We start from the raw sequence: 17,046 nt of genomic DNA on the forward strand, positions 1-17,046 counted from the left end.
TGAAATTTGGTGGAATTGTAGGTCTCAAGGTTCCCTCCTTGCATGTTAAGTTTCAGCCAAACAATGTTTGTTAAGTGACAAAACAAAATATTGAAAAAACTAGAACTACCAAATGGGGTGCATAGGCATACATAGGAGGATAAATATCATTGAATAATAATAAAATTTGATAGGAGGTTGGGTATGTTGCCGGTATTTCTGGAGCTAGTGGTTCAACCAGTGGGAGGGCTGGGATTGGAGAGGGCATTAGGGACTTTTATAAGGGGAGGAGGAGAGACGGATTTGGGTAAACCACTAGCATGCCCAGCCTTTTCCCTTAGATAAAGAGGAATTCTTGTTGTAATTAAAGCTAAAAATTGTACCCTTATTTCCCCCACTCTCATAGTATAATATATTTCTTCTTTCAATGAGATAAAACCCTACCACAAATGCACTCGAAGAGCACGCAAGATAAGAACAATTATTGAAAATGATATAATGATAAAATCAATTTCAAAATATTTTTAAAAATCTCTTTAAACTGATTAAAATATTTATTATGAATAAGATAAGGGTCATCAAAAAATATTACAATAAGTATGCTGATTTTTTTATTTTTTATTAATATACATACAATGAAGACCACAATAAGTGCAGTTAGTTGGAGCTTTGCTAGTAGGATGTGGGCTCCTAGGAGTATCTTATCCCCCATCTCTTCCTGTCTCACCTATTGTATCGTTAGAAAAAAGAAAAAAAAGAAAAAAAAGAAAAAAAAATATTACAATTCAAAATTTTAGTTCGCCACTTTAGTTACAAGAAAATGCACTCGTAAATAAAACCATAAGATTGCATACACTTGCCACACCACATGGAAACCTCAGATTTAGATTCTTTACGAGGAAGATTTTTAACCTAAAGGCATCAGACCACATCAAACTTGAGATTAAAAAGATCATTATAATACTCAAAAACAAGAAACTGTATTTTGAATAAATAAAAAACGTGAAATATATCATTGACATGACAAATTGTAAAAGAAATTTGACTACTGCCTGAGTTGCAGCTATTTGGCTACAACCCCTATTGCCAGCCAATGAAATAGAATTATTAACTTACCCCATTAAGACCACAGATATCCTCCTAAGTTTTATTATTTTCAAAAGCACTCTTCCAGGTTTCATTTCATTGACTACAAGCAAGGCAACAACTACTTGGTTGCAACCTGGGCAGCTGCCAAATTTTGTCCTGCCACCGCTGTCCACAATGGAATAACAATATTATATCACTACAAAACTGTAATTAAATTGCCAAAAGAAAAATCCATTTATCATTTAAAAGTACATCATATGTCACCATCAATGGGATTAGCTCTGAGCTAGCTTCCTAGGATTGTCGATCATCAAAACCAACTTGGTGTTGAGTCGATTGACAAAGCACTTGGGCAGCCAACCCGCAGGATCCAACTGTAATTTAAGGAAAAAAGAAAGAAAGAGAGAGAGAGAGTCAAAAAGGCCAGCTAATCAACTCCTAGTTAGTTTTAAATCATCTGTTTCGTTTTGCGAAACAGTCTGCGTTATAGATCATGGAATATATTTGAAATCAAACCGGAATAAGCAAAATCGATTGATTCAAATTGGAATCATCCGATAAATGCTGATTCTTGCAACCCACTACTTTGGAATCGGTCACGAATGCTCTTTGTTCTATATTTTTTGGGCATTTAATTTGTTCTTCTTTTAGTCAGTAAAAAAGCAGATTCTAAATAAAACTAATATGTTGTCGACGTCAGGCCGAGGATGTGTAGTGGATAGAGTCATGTCCTCGTGGATAGGGATTACGTTCCTTGAATGTAGGAGTGGGCGAGAGCACGTTTCTGAGAACCTTGTTGTCGACGTCAAGCCGAGGTGGCAGCACGGCCAGGTGAGATGCCGAGGTGACAGGTCAGGCTGATGGAGGGCCGAGGTGGCGGCACGGTCAGATGAGATGTCGAGATGACAGCTCGGGCTGATGGAGGGTTAAGGTGGTAGCACGACCAGGTGAGATACCGAGGAGACAGCTCGAACAGATGGAGGGCCAAGGTAGAAGCATGGCCAAGTGAGATTCCGAAGTGACAACTCGGGCTGACAAGGTAACAGTGCAGCATTGGTCAGGATGCTCCTTGCCTATGCTGCGGTTAGGGAGAAACGCCCTGATCACCAGCCCCCCGCTCTAGCAGTTTGGCTCGAACAGATAGAGCATTAAATGTTGTTGACTTCTCGATCGTGCATCGCTCACCTGAGATCGTCCCGACCAGGGGTGGAGCTGGCTTGGTTGCCCCAGCTCAGCCCCCCAGTGCCGCGGCAGCAGGCACTCTGGATGCGAGCCCCTTGGGTGTCGAAGTCCCTGAGGCTGCCTGACAGAGTCCCAGGGGGAAGGCTCTGCTTCCTCCTCTAGAGAGAAGAAAACTGCGGTCAATACCCCAAACATCTTGATGCCCAAGGTACTTGACCTGATCCGGAGTCTATACGGTATTCCCGATTACGTGGTGATGTGCGTCCCAGACAAGAATAAACAGGTGGACGCCTCTAGGGATGAGGTGGCCCTTTACGATGTCGCCTTCTAGAGCGGCTTAAGGATTCCTGTGCCCGAGCTGGTCAGCTCGGTTCTGGATCATTGGTGCCTCTCTCCTAGCCAGCTGACTCCGAACTCATGGCGGACTGTTCTTGGCTTTGAGGTGTTTGTCTCGAAGCTGAGTCAGACCGCAATGCTTCGAAAGATGTTCTTGATGAAGAGGCACACCTCAAGGTGGTACTACTTTACCAAGAGGGAGAGGGACAGTCCTTACAGCAACCTGAAGATGTTCCTCAACATGTCTTCCTCGGTGAAGAAATTGAAGGAGAGGTACTTCTACGTGGCGATGGAGGGGAACCCCTTCAAGAGCAGCTAGGTCAAGCTCACCCTCTCTGTGCTGAACCAAACACCCAAGCTCTCCCCAGCTGACCTTCAAAAATATCAGATGTGTTTGGGTGGAGAGGCTATGGATGTTCGCATGCTGCAGGATGAAGGCTTCCTTCGAGAGTGGGAGCTGAGTGAAGTCCCTGGTGAGGGTCCGATCGAGTCCAATTTATGGTGGTTCAGCTCGGTTTTTTTCCGTTTTAGCTTGTTTCCATTACTGATCCAGCTCGGCTCTTTCTTGTCTTGCAGTGGTTAATGTGAAGGTCGACAATAAAGCCCTTGCTGCGGCGGCAGCGGAGGCGAGGAAGAAGGAGGCGACCAAGCAGGTCGCCAAGAAGACTGTCGACAAGGGCAAGGCAGCGGAGAGCGTAAACCTTGGTGCGAAGGTCACCCGTCCCCCTGGCGTAAGTAACAAGGCCTCGTCGCTTATTAGTGGGGGGCAAGCCAGGGAAAGAGATCCCCTCCCAATCCAATATTCAGCTCGGCACGGGACTCTGGGCTCTCTGAAAGGCAAGGAGCCAATGGGCTCTGGAGAGAAGGCACCGGGGTAGACCGTCACGCTTGACCGAGTAGGGCAGGCACCGACAGCCAGAAGAGGAGGCATTCGCCGGTGGAGGAGGTGCAGTAGGGCAACCCTCCCCAGGTGGCCCGAATGGGAAAGCAGCCCGTGGATCCCTGGGTGGACCTGTTGGAGAACGACACCGTGTTGGACCCCATTGCAGCTCAGGTTTAGTGCCGTCATAGTCGTCCCAAGAGGGACATTGCCAGTGTAAGGAAGTTTCCTGATATTGACTTCTTGGAACAGGTCTACGCTCGAATGGGTGACGTAAGTATTTTCCTCTCATTCTTTGTGCTTACTTGAGTTTTAGGTATTCATGACCCCGTTGGATCCTTGTAGGGTTTTTCTTTTGCGGTTGAGGCTACTCAATGGTTCGAGAACATGGTTGTTGGTCGTGCCAAGGCAGACGACAAGGTAAAGCTTCTCCGGGGGGAGCTTTAGATGGCCACGGGTCAGCTGGAGAGTGAGAAGAAAAAGGCCCGATCTGAGGAGCAAAAAGCGAGAGACAACGAGGAGAGAGCTGGCGAGCAGGAGCGTGAGGTTGCTAAGCAGCTTAGGATCAATAGCTGCCTTGTTAAGGAGAAGGATGTACTCCAAAGTGAGCTGGCTGAGGCTAATGAGGCCAGCAAAAGGAAAGAAGCTGAACTTTTAGCTCAGATTTCTGAGCTGAAAAAGAAGCATTAGACCGAGCTGGCGTCAAGCGATGAGGTTGCTGCTGAGAGGTGGCTGAACTCTGAAGTTAGCTAGAAATGGATAGTTGACGTCAATGTCTCTTCATTTCAGGTAGGCTCGGAACACACCATTTAGTTCGTCCTTGGCAAGACGCCAAATTATGACTTTTCTGAATATGAGCAGCGCTCTCCTGCCCCAACTCCTTCAGTGCAACTCGTCGGTTAGGCCGAGGTTGGTGAAGAGGTGACTCAAGCTGACCCTAAAGCAACCAAGTGAACCACCTCTCTCCCTCTTGAGCCAGCCCCCCAATTTCTGCAATACTAATGTTTTCTTTTCCCTTTTCCCCATTGCGGGAGTGATGTAAACTTCTTTCTTTTCTTCTTCTTCTTCCTTTTTTTTTATGTAAAAATCCCCTTTGGGAGTTGATGTAATTTTTGAGGGTTTCTTCCCTCCTTTATTAATGAAAAAAAATTCTTCATTTCTTGTGCCTCATCCATTTCTGTAAGGTAGTTCTATTATTTGGTTAAGCTTGATCTAGTCTTATGTATCTCAGTATTGCGAAGCATTGTGCCTAGACTTGGGCAGCAGCAATGCCGCTGAAGCTCAAACTTAATGCTTTGGACGGTCTTTGAGATGCCAAACCTAGATTTGGTTTTTATGGTGCCGAGCTGGAGCTCGGCCTTAGTTGATGCCGAGTTGAAGCTCAAACTTAATGCCTTAGACTATCTTTGAGTCACCAAACTAGGGTCTGATCTTGGTAGTGCCGAGCTGGAGGTCTGTCTTTATGCCTTAGATGTTTAGGTCTGTAAGTTGCCAAACTAGGGTCTGGTCTTGGTAGTGCTGAGCTGGAGCTCGGTCTTCATGTCTTAGATGTTAAGGTCTTTAAGTTGCCAAACTAGGGTCTGGTCTTGGTAGTGCCGAGCTAGAGCTCGGTCTTCATACCTTAGATGTTAAGGTCTTTAAGTTGCCAAACTAGGGTCTGGTCTTAATAGTGCCGAGCTGGAGCTCGGTTTTAGATGCTGCCGAGTTGGAGCTCGATCTTTATGCCTTAGAAGAGTCAGATATTTGAGAGAAGCTTCATAGTTTATTGATGTGTGGCATGGGCTTGCGACAAATACATTGCTTCGAAATAGAGTCTAATCTGCTCCGTGAATGAAATTGATTAATTGAAATATGAAAACTAAGATGCTGAAATATAAAATCTACAAGACTAACACCCAGTCTAAGGGACTTCGATGCAATCTACAATCTACTGGTAAATTTTTTTGAGATTTTCAACATTCCATGCTCTTGGTATAGCTGTACCCCCCTGAGTCTGCAAGTGTTAAGTATCGGGATGCACCACTTTGGAGACTACATACGGGCCTTCCCAGTTCGGGTTTATCTTGCCTTCACTTCTTGGGTCTGTTGCAGCTACTTTTATGAGGACCAAGTCACCTACTATGAATCCCTGTGGCCTGACCTTTTGGTTGTGGAACTGCCTGACTTTTTGTTTGTAAGTTTTATTCCGCACTAGAGCTTCTTCTCGAACTTCGTGTATGAAGTCGATATTTGCTTGGAGCCCTGCCTTGTTCTGTGACGCTTCGAACGCTGTTGATCGGAACGAGGCTTGAGTCACTTCCATGGAGTTTAATGCCTCAGTCCCGAATGCCAATTGGAATGGCGTCTCCTTTGTGGGGGTCCAAGTTGAGGTGCGATATGCCTAAAGTACACTGAGTAGCTGGTCTGCCCAATTCTTCTTCTCCTAGTCCAGCCTCTTCTTTATTCCATCTAGAAGTATGTGGTTGGATTTTTTTACCTGGTCGTTCGATTGTGGGTGTGCTACAACAGTGTTTCAGAAATCAATATTAAAATTACTACAGAAGAGCTTGAATTTCTGATTGTCGAATTGCTGATCATTATCTGTGACCAGTATCTTTAGGACACCGTATCGGTATATGACGTCGTCCCTTACTAACTTTTCTACTGCCTACTCAGTGATCTTGGCTAGGGGACGTGCTTCCACCCATTTAGTGAAGTAATTAATAGCGACAATCAAGAATTGGACACCGCCCTTTCCTTTTTTCAACTGTCCTAGGATATCAATTCCCCACATTACGAACGAGATCGGACAGATTATGGAGCTAAGTTCTGTAGTTGGGATGTGCGGTATCGGGGTGTGTACTTGACACTTAAAGCATCGTCGGACGAACTTCATTACGTTTTGTTGTATTTTTTGCCAATAGAATCCTTGGCGCAACACCTTGTAGGTCAGTGCCCTTCCTTCGATGTGTCCCCCTCAAATTCCTTCATGAATCTCTCGGAGTGCCTCTTCAGCTCGGTTTGGAGGCAGGAACTTCAGCAGGGGCCAGAATATTGCCCTTTTGTATAGTACTCCACTTTGGATGGTGTATTTGGCTGCCCTCCTCTTAACTGCTCTTGCTTCTATCTGATCTCCTGGGAGATGTCCATCCCGTAAATAGTCCATAATAGGGTCCATCCAGCTCAGTTCGGCTTGCTGTGTACTGTTGCACATCACTTCTTGCTCATAGGTAGGTTGGTCTAGCACTTCAAAGTATACTGAGCTTGCGCAGTTCCCAAGTTCTGCTATAGCTAGTTTGGAGAGGGCATTTGCTACTGCATTTTCGTCCCGTGGGATCTATACCATTGTGAACATGTTGAAACTGGTCACCAGACGACGTACTTCTTTCAAATATTTGGTAGTTCTCTCTTCTTTGGTCTCGTATTGCCCATTGACTTGGTTCACAATTAGTTGTGAGTCATTATGTGCGACCAGGTCATTTGTCATTATAACTTTTGTTAGTTTGATTCCTGCAATCAGGGCTTCGTATTCTGCCTCGTTATTTGTTACAAGGAATACAAATTTGAGGGCTCACTATATTGTGAATTCCTCAGGGCTTCGCAACATAAGTCCTGTGCCGCTCCTTGTTGTGGTGCTGGATCCATCAATAAAGAGTTCCCACTTTTGGTTTGGCTCTGCCTCAGGCTCTGCTACTTCTTCACCCTATGTACATTCTACCAAGAAATCAGCCAGTGCCTGGCCCTTGATTACGCTTCTTGATCAGAATTCAATGTTGTGCTCACTTAACTCGACAACCCAACTCACCATATGTCCCGCTACGCTGGGACTATGAAGTGACTTTCTTAGTGGTTGATCAGTTAGTACAGCTATGTTGTGTGCTTGGAAGTAGGGCCTTAACTTCCTGGCTGCCACGATCAATGCCAATGCAAACCTCTCAATTCTCTAATACCTTGTCTCTGCTTCCAGGAGCACATGCCTCACATAGTAGATGGGCCTCTGTAATTGAGACGATTAGCAGTTGTTCCACTGGCTCAGCTCGGTTCAAGAGGCTTTTATCTCGGTAATTAATAATTTCTACTATACATGCTAGGCCCGAACATGGTTTCTTGATAGACTTTATGAAGTTAGCATAGCATTCCTGGGATTCTTTTTGGCTGGACTTGCATTCCCCGACTCCATTGCTAGTGGAGAATTTAACTTTCATGTGCTTAGTGGACACAATTGCCCCAATGCCATTGAGACTAGGTCGGCCAAGGATTGCATTATAGGGTGAGGCGATCTTGGCGACCATAAAAGAAGTTATGGTAGTGGCTGTCTAAGCTCCCTGTCCGATGGTCACAGGTAAGTCTACAACTCCTTCTAGCTCTGCTAGCGTGCCTGAAAACCCATACAAGGGTCCTGGGGTCAGCTTTAAAGCATATGTGCCAAGCCCCAGTTTTACGAAGGCTTTGTAGGACATAAGGTCAACGGAGGCTTATATGTCCACTAGGACCCTGTGGAAGGGGTGGTTGGCCACCACTAATTGAACTACGATAGCGTCATTGTGAGGCCAGTTCAACTCTTCTAAATCTTTGTCAGAGAATGTAATGGGTGGATCCGTTCTGAGGGCTTTAATTGGATGTTCTGTGATGCATACGAACCGCGCAAGTGCTTTGGCTTTTCTAACTGATTCCACCGTGGGTCCGCCCATGATTGTTAGAATGGCTGGACCCATGGGCTGGTTATCATATAAGTCAGCTTGGTCTGTGGTTGTATCCTTGAGCGGCTTGGCTTTATCTCAGCTTAGCCCGGCATCGTCTCTCCTCGGCTCGGGCCAGTTCCCACCATATTTTTGCTTCAAATACTTGTTAAGGTATCCAACCTTGATGAGCTCATCAATTTTCCTTTTCAGAGACTTGTAGTCTTCAGTGTCATGTCCATAGTCATGGTGGTACCGACAGTACCGATTGGGGTTCCTCTCCTCTGGTTTAGCCATCATTGGCCTGGGCCAGCGAAAATACTTCTGATCTTGGATCTCTAAGAGCATGTTTGTTCGGGAACGATCAAGTTCATATCGCTCAGGCTCAGCTGTGTCAGGCGATAAATCTGTTTTGTTCTTCTTCGGCTCGCGAGAATCGTCCCTAGGCCTTAGAGGCCTTTTTCTCCTTCTTTGACTGATCACCCCTGTCAGCTATTCCTCTGGTGGCCAAGAATTCCTCCATGTTGGCGTATTGATTACACCGTCTCAACAGCTTGGGCATTGTCTCTGGCAAGTCAAGAGTCAGAGACTGGACCAGATCAGGGTGCATTACCCCCGTTGCACAACGTGCTATACGCCACTCCTTCCGATAGGTTTTTTACCTCCAGCGTCGCCTTAGTGAATCAGGCAAGGAATTCTCTTATAGTCTCTCTTGCTCCCTGCCTCATGTTCATCACTTTTTGTGTGGTTTGCTTCTGCTTCATACTAGCTTGGAAACGTGTGAGGAATGCTCTTGTCAGCTCCTTATAGCTGTGGATGGACCGGGGCCACAAGTTTGACATCCACACCAGTGCAGTCCCTTTTAATGAGGCTGTAAAGGCTCGACAAAGAATTACGTCTGACCTACCATGAACTATCATGGCCGAGCTGTAGTATAGAAGATGATCAGAGGGATCCGTGGTGCCGTCATATCCATTAAAAATGGGTATCATAAAATTTGGGGGCAGTTTGGCATCTATCAGTTCGTCAGATAGTGCATTATGTGCCGGAGTTACAGTTATATCGATCGGGTGCCTTTGCCTCTGCATTCCTTCTACTCGCTCAGTGAGGCACTGGATGCGACTCTCCAAGTCGTCCCTTCTCTCCTCAGCTTGGTGATCCGGTGAGCGTCGTGCCCTTTCGAATCTTCTGGGCTTCTTCCTCGGTCTTGGCGACCACCAGGCCGATCTAAACCTTACGGCGGTGCACCTCTAGTCGGCTTGGGAGGCGAGCCTTGACCTCCATAGGGTGGTTCTTGCCTAGCTGTCCTCCGGGAGGAGTTCTCGCGTTCTTCTCTTAGCAGACGCATGCCTCTAGTGAGTCTTTGAGGCGATAGCTGGCGTCTTCCTACCCTGAGTGGGGATCTTCGGGCATCACGTGTCTCTGGACTCCGGTTATGTGCTGGACAACGAGCTCTCCCATTCTGGGCGAGAAGGGGACCTTACCGGCACCCCTCAGTAGGAGACCGGGGTGGTACCAAATGAACAGTGCTTGATGTTCTGTCCAACCCTCTCCTAGTTGTTGATTGAGGGGTGACACTGTTGTCAAGAGATTGGTCGTTGAGTTGTCTGTCTGGAACAGGCCTAGGCGGTTGAGCTGAACCAGTCGGTGGCATAGGGAGTGCTAAGCCAAACTGACGTATAAAGTCCTGCACCAGCGTGTTTGTCGCTAACACCTGCAGCTGCAGGCTCTGCATCTGCTCTTCCATATTCGGGTGAGTTACCCGGGATGATGGGATATGGCGAGATAGTTGAGCTCTCGCTGATCTCCCTCTCCCTAGGTAACTTCTGCAACAAGTCGGGCTTGCTGGGGCCCTTGTGGAGGGGTCTCCGCTGGGACATTCTCCTATTTTGCCATTAAAGGTGAATAAGGACATCCAAGTGGTAAATCACGAGCGGACCTTACTTGTGTTATTGTAGAAGAAACGACCTTCTCACTTCTTAATTGCATTGATCCTAGGTAGCTTTTTATAACTATTTTCATGGACAGTGCCAATCTGATGCGGCAAAAATTGACTGGATGATCTTCCCTGTAGTTCCTGGTGCTCCAACCGACCTGCACAAAAGAGAGGACAGGGGAGAGCCAGGCTGATCCGACAGGGGACTCTCCGATGCTTAAGTCAGATCTTTCCACAGCAGATGCTCAAGAGAGCTTTTTCCAGTCAAAGAAGTGATCGATCTCCCCTCTTTGAGGGAGGCTTATCTTGATATTTATAGGCTACTGATGGAGGGAGGATGGGAGACGTTTTGTGGAGAGTCCTGTTAGGCGGAGAGTCCTCGAGAGTAATGGTTCTCTAATGTTGGGAATATTCCAGATCCTAGGGTATACCAGGGGAATATTCCCCTCTTATCTCAGAAATGCCAACCATGGAGGGGTGGACGTCTTGATGACGTGTAGTGGATAGAGTCCTGTCCTCATGGATAGGGATTACGTTCCTTGAATGTAGGAGTGGGCGAGAGCACGTTTCTGGGAACCTTCTTGTCAGCGTCAGGCCGAGGTGGCAGCACGACCAGATGAGATGCCGAGGTGATAGCTCGGGCTGACAAGGTAACAGTGCAGCATTGGTCAGGATGCTCCTCGCCCGTGCTGCGGTTAGGGAGAAATGCCCTCATCAGTCATGAATATGCGATCCGTCCAAGATCGATCATCCACTTTAATATCAATGAAGTGTCTTGATCTAATATATGATACATTATCCGCTTTGGCAGGTGGATTCTATGGTTTTAAAACGTGTCGTTTCATGTAAAACAATTTGCATCATATATGCGAATTCCTCAGCATTTATCTTGGATCAGCTGTGTATATATATTGGCAATTATAGGCTAGCTAAGTAGCTAGAGTACGAACATTAGCTTAAGCCTAATGGTGGCTGCTTCAGCTTGAATAGCCAATGCCCAAGAGTCAGAGGCTGTCAATAACTCTATTGTATGCATGTGTGAGTAGGTGGATGTGTTTATGAGTACATGCCCATTGGCCTTACCAATGCTCAGTAGGCTGGTCATTAACCAACGAAGGTCCGTAGCTAGAGTGACTAATCGACGTCACTATAATACCATATTGGATAAACTTCAATTACTATAGTCAAAGTGTATGTGGATCAGGTTCTTGTACGAGAATGGGCTGATACACAAAGATGGAATCCACCATAGGGTTTTTCCTTGGGTGGATTCCATCTATGTGGATTAGTTCCGAACGAGAAGGTTCTCATACGAAGACCTGATCCACTCTCCTAAAATTCACCTTGGCAGCGTCGATGGCATTGGCAAAGATGATGAATTGTTGGGGGGAGATTGATCTAAGCAGCCAGCGGCTGAGGAAGGTGTGAAGTGAACCAGACCAACGCTTCGATATCTCAATGTCATTATCACGGGCAAGAACCTTCCAGCCATCGTGACCATTGATGACCCTGTTCGAGTCGGAAGCAGACAACAATTCCTGTATGCAGCTCTCACTCGCAAAATGCACGTACCTTCTGAGGGAATCCCCACTGATGGACCTAGTTTAGAGAGCCAAAAGGAAAAGAGGAAAGGAAAAACGGCAGCAATATATAAGAAGAACGATATCCCAATTGATCAATATAGCTATGCGGAAGAGGTACGTAGAACTGCTATGCTTGCTTACCACAGTTGGGTGCACGTGGCCGAACTGCTATTCTCAGCACACGCTGCAGCGACTGCTGATGAGTCTCCTCTCCCCATCAGCAGGAGGGAGGGTTGACAGGACGGAGATAGATCGATAGAAGACAAGAGAACTAACACAGGATACAGTCTGAGTTGAGACTGTTCAAAGAGTACTAGAAATTTAGAAGACCAAGAATTATACCAAGTGGGCTGTGGCGCTTAATGGACATGCTATTGCTATGCCAGAAGAACCTCCGGCCATGATTGGGACTCTGCACGTGTGACGTCTCTCTCTCTCTCTCTCTCTCTCTCTCTCTCTCTCACACACACACACACACGTTATAGCCAAGGAAAGATTCTTAATTATATAAAAGCAAGGGACTTAAAAAGATAGGGAAGCTCGAGCATATGGAGTGTTGGTGACAATGAATAGTAAAAAGCTCAACCCAGAAAGGGTTCAACTCACTCATGTATAACACAAATAGATCAGAGCAACTGGTTGTGGGCGACCAAGAAGCTATAACGATCAAAATCATAATAGAAAACGTCCTTTCCACGCACTAAAACACAGACAAACCACACCCCCCCCCCCCCCCCCCCCCCAAAAAAAATAAAAACCAAAACTCCCAGAAAAAAGAAACAAGAAAAAAAAAAGTACAAAGGAACACCTTGCCCTTGGAAGGTCCATCCATCAATCACGTGGTCGGGGCAGCCTTGGTTGGGGGAAAGCCGGGATGCAGGCATGGATTAAGTGAGAATATATGCTGTAGCGGGACCCCTATCCACTGCTTTCAGCCCATTCACTCATCATCATCCATAGTCCCTTACCCGGCTTACCTCTTTCAACTCGACATCTTTATTAGTTCAATATATAATAATTTCTTTCACCTGAATATTTGGAACATGAGTCCAGGATATTGTCAGACCTGCCCTATTGATCCTCCATCGCTGGGTCCATGGCCCAATATCTTACACATACCGCTGTAAGAGATTAAAGTTACTTGGCCGGCTAGAAATGCATCATCAAACTCAAAAAATGTGGTGTGTAGAGTGAGTCAAAGACCACATCTTTCAAACAAATAACAATTTGAACTTCAAAAAAAAATGTGAAGTAACCATGCCCCTAGCAAGTAATTCCCTACGAGATATCATTTGTAGTAATCCATTATTATCAGAAAGAAAAATGATAATGTGAATGTATTTGCTGTTATTTTAAGGAAGCGATTTCTGCGCCTCCAAGAAGCCTTTCACTTTAAGGCTTTCTACCGCATCTTGGATTGCATCTTCAACAGGTGTAAAGACCAGACCAAGATCAATCAACCTCTTTGCTGCATCCTTGCATCCCATAAGACCAGGTTGGGTTTCCTCGCTAAACCTGTTTCATCAGCAGTTGAAAGCATGGGCTCATGAGAAATAAAATTAAGATTAAACTGCACAAATTAAAAGGTTGGTGGGTGAGGGGAATCCTGAGGTTGAGAAAAGTTCAAGCCAATTAAAAGAAACCGATGCCCTTAAAGAAAGGAAAGACTATATGCATGCAGTGCATATAGTCTTCTTGGAAATAGAAGTTTTTAAGGAGAAAATGTCATGTGCTCCTTTTAAAGAAGAAAATTTGCATATATAATTTAGAAGAAAGGCAACCAATGATGCTCGTCATCTTGAGAGCCAAAGTTAGTGTTCTTATCAACATATTTTGTAACCAAGTGAAAAAAGTAAACTTAGTTCAGGACTAAGATCGGGACCAAAATGATATGCCAAAGCCATGAAGACTAGCTTAGTTTATTAACTGCAGTCAATCAAATGAGATTATGGATTTCATAGTTGGTCCTTAGCATACAAGTGAAGAAGATTAGGGATATCAGATTACACTTTAAAAGGATAATTTCAGTAAATCCAATCGAAATTCCATATGCTTACGTAACATCTAGATTATAATTCCTTTCTCGTCATAGCCCTGCACCTAAAGTCCTAACTAAAGAAGCCTATTCCATTTGCGAAAAATGGAGGAAATGTACTAAAATAACAAGGATAAAATGTTTCCCACAAAAAAGACAGACTTGAAGACACTGTCGAATCAAAAGGTATACTCATGGCACACTAGCAAGTGACCACTAAAGGTTTGGAGGAATTAGATGCTCCAATTATGATGCACTAATGATGAAACAGAGCAAAACCAAACCAAGTTAAAGGCAAGGAGTTTTGGAAAGTCTATGGACCACAATAAAGTGTTGGCTCTTGACAAATGTAGGTGTATGTACGAGTGATAAAGAAAGATAAGCGCCCCACAAAAAAAAGGGAACTGCAACAAGTGGAGTTCCCACCATTGCAGTTGGAACCACCACTAGAAAACCCCCAACCCCACATTCACCAACACCCCCCCCCCCCAAAAAAAAAAAAAAGAAAAAGGAAAAAAGAAGAAGAAGAAAAGGAAACTCCAAATAGTTTTGGAGTTGAACAGTCAAGCTCCCATGAGCCAACATTTGAACTCATTGTGTGCGCTTGTTAGTAAGTCAGAGGTGCTTCAACAATGTTCAACACAGCCAGTTTTTCATGAATACCACGTTGGACTGTCCTTGTCATTGTTGTCAACACAGTCAGTTGAGCAATACACTCACACAATGATGTGAGAGGAGTTGATGAGCTGACAGTGGTGAGACTAGCAATAATGAGACGGTCAGACTGGTCTTGTTTATCTGACATAGATCAGTACAGAGTACAGACACATGTCAGTGGACAATGTCAAAGTGATGTGGCAAGTTTGATGATGACATGTCAGATGAAGTATGCAGCATCAATGGGGCCTGATGATGTGTCAAAAGAACTGGAGATGCCAAACAATGATGTGTCTTGGCAGTTCCAGAACTGTCAAACAGTGATTTGGCAGTGAGAACTAGACACGTGTTAGTTTGGCATAGATATAGATGTATCTGGGCATATGTGACAGTGTTTGACAGTGTATTACAGCAATATTTCGTGTTTGGAAGCATGTGGAAGCATCGGGTGATGAGTGCATGAAATTTGAAAAGTGACTTCACAGGTTCACGTGGATAAGTCAGCTTTGGTGACAATATAGGTATGCCAAGTGGCACATTTGGAAGGTGGCATGTTCATGAAAGTTGTAGTTTATCAAGTCTTCATTCCAACACAACTAGAATCACATCGATCCGAGTCTGTATGAGAGAGATACAATGATTTCAATAAAGGTGCTCAAATATGGAGGTAACCTGAGTAGTGTCGGTCATAAAGTAGTGCGACACATGGCACGAGCCCCACAGGCCTAGTCATTGTTAGTTAATTCGTGTTTTAAACACATAAAACATTGTACCGTATTTTTCATATAATACGTGTACTGCTGAACTGTAGCATGCTATATTGTAGAAACAGTGAATGGTTATAGGATCCATGTACAACTCGTTTAAAACGTGGATCCGTTTTTTATAAATGGAAAAAAAAAAAAAATAGAACATATTTTACTCCTTAGGTCTTAATATGCCTTTATTAATTTAGTTAAAAAAGACAGCTACTTGTCAGTCAGCATTTAACAGCCAGTTACTCTATTACTTTAAACCCAAAAAGTGAACCACTTTTCAGCTTTTAAAGCTAACTTCCGCTCTACCCCTTCTCGATTAGGATTTCTGCTTGGGATTGAATATAAGTTTGTGTTTTATAATGAGCGTTCCCATGCCTCTTTAAAGGTAATAGTCGATGTGGGATTAAAGAATATGGCGCTACATGCACCTGGACGATGGTGTCGTCGTAGTACAATTTCACGTGCAGAATCCCATAATAATAGTCGGTCTAAGCTTCTAGCATAGGCCATTTCTCACAACCATTGGATAAGAATTGAGAATTTGTATGGATGCAATCATCAATTTCATTATACATACAACAACAACAACTAAGCCTTTTCCCAACTGAATGGGGTCGGCTATATGGATCAGTCAAAGAGAAAGATAAAAGAAAGAGGAAAAAGGGGAATGGATAGAGAAAGGAAATGAAACAAAGGGAATGCAACACCTCCGGGCTATCCTGTAATGCCTCGGCCCCATTAACCTTGCACAATATTGTTCTCTTTGGCCCATGGGCCTCAAGGCTTTAAAACGCGTTGTGCCAAGTTAAGGAGGCTAGAGGTTATCAACTAGCCCAATAATCTCTCCCTAGACAATGTGGGACTAAAGTTTGCAGACCCTCACCGATCTCCCAAACCCCCTGATACTTGTCATATTCTTGGTGGGGACACCTCATCGATCTCCCAGGCAGGTCTGGTACTTGCCATATTCTTGGGTCGTCACATATCCCACCTAAACGTAGTCCGCAACATGGATCTTTGCCTTCCAAACAATTTTGTTACATGTCATATTGAGGTCAAGGCCTAACTTTTGCATGTCTTTCCTTATTAACTCATCAATGGTAATTTTAGGTCTACCCCTAGCTCTTCTAATTCCTTCCCACTGGATCTGATCACTCCTCTGTTCTGGAGCATCCCAAGGCCTTTTCTAAACATGGCCATACCACCTTAAGCGGCATTCTCGAAGCTTGTTTTGAATCGGGGCCACTCCCCACTCAGCTCTTACCCTATCATTCCTCACTCTATCTCTCCTAGTTTCTACGCACATCCATCTTAACATTCGCATCTTTGCAACACTCAACTTATCAGTATTACACTTCTTGACTGCCCAACATTCTGCCCCATACAACATAGCCGGTCTTACGATAGTCTTGTAGAACTTTCCTTTAAGCTTGAGAGGGAAATACATCGATCCAGATGCACCTCTCCACTTCATCCATCCTATACAACACTCCAGATGCACCTCTCCACTTCATCCATCCTGCTTTAATTCTGTGAGAGACATCATCATCTATCTTGCCATCCTTTTTCAAAGTTGACACCAGATATTTAAAATAGTTACTTTGTGGAATCTCTCTCCTCAAGTTTCACCACATCAGTATGATTCCTTGATCTACTAAAGTTACACACCATATACTCTATCTTTGTTCTAGTTAGCTTAAGATCTCTTGATTCCTAGGTAGATCTCCATATCTCCAATTATCATTAATCCCTGCCAACGTCTCATCCACTAAGGCGATATCATCCGCAAAAAGCATACATCACGGAACCTCTCCTTTAATATTCTTAGTTAAATCATCCATGATAAGCGTAAACAGATAGGTACTTAAAGTAAATCCTTGATGCAACCCAATGGTAATTGGGAACTCACTACTATGACCTCCACAGATCTCACACTAGTTAACACGCCCTCAT

At 44.6% G+C, this 17,046-nt stretch overlaps 2 protein-coding genes across 3 annotated transcripts in view; both read right to left on the minus strand.

Annotated features, from left to right (window-relative positions):
- Nucleotides 1–916: 916 nt before the first annotated feature.
- LOC122071682 lies at nt 917–12,275 on the minus strand. 2 transcript variants are annotated; one of them, XM_042636070.1, is made up of 3 exons: nt 11,785–12,275; nt 11,404–11,659; nt 917–1,233 (listed from the first exon to the last, which is right to left on the minus strand). In XM_042636070.1, the coding sequence occupies exons 1-3, from the start codon at nt 11,859–11,861 to the stop codon at nt 1,162–1,164; spliced, it is 405 nt and encodes a 134-aa protein (XP_042492004.1). In that variant the 5' UTR covers nt 11,862–12,275; the 3' UTR covers nt 917–1,161. The 2 variants fall into 2 exon arrangements, with proteins under 2 accessions (XP_042492004.1, XP_042492003.1); XM_042636069.1 differs by having other exon boundaries at nt 917–1,442; nt 11,785–12,265.
- Nucleotides 12,276–12,780: 505 nt separating this feature from the next.
- The window catches only part of LOC122071686 (cinnamoyl-CoA reductase 1), a 34,159-nt gene continuing 29,893 nt past the window's right edge, over nt 12,781–17,046 (minus strand). The window contains exon 3 of the mRNA XM_042636076.1: nt 12,781–13,158. Within this exon, the coding sequence (XP_042492010.1) occupies nt 12,996–13,158 (163 nt within the window). The 3' untranslated portion in view covers nt 12,781–12,995. The remainder of the gene's footprint in view (nt 13,159–17,046) is intronic.

The sequence above is a fragment of the Macadamia integrifolia genome, unplaced genomic scaffold, assembly GCF_013358625.1.
Source record: "Macadamia integrifolia cultivar HAES 741 unplaced genomic scaffold, SCU_Mint_v3 scaffold_56A, whole genome shotgun sequence".
Lineage (NCBI taxonomy): Eukaryota > Viridiplantae > Streptophyta > Magnoliopsida > Proteales > Proteaceae > Macadamia > Macadamia integrifolia.

Excerpts from the sequence above, each read along its gene's own strand:
- LOC122071682 (XM_042636069.1), bottom strand. The coding sequence starts at position 11,861 with ATGGGGAGAGGAGACTCATCAGCAGTCGCTGCAGCGTGTGCTGAGAAT. Across the intron at positions 11,660-11,784 it reads GCCACGTGCACCCAACTGTG|GTCCATCAGTGGGGATTCCC; the intron begins GTAAGCAAGCAT and ends TCTCTAAACTAG. Across the intron at positions 1,443-11,403 it reads ATGCCATCGACGCTGCCAAG|TTGGATCCTGCGGGTTGGCT; the intron begins GTGAATTTTAGG and ends CTTAAATTACAG.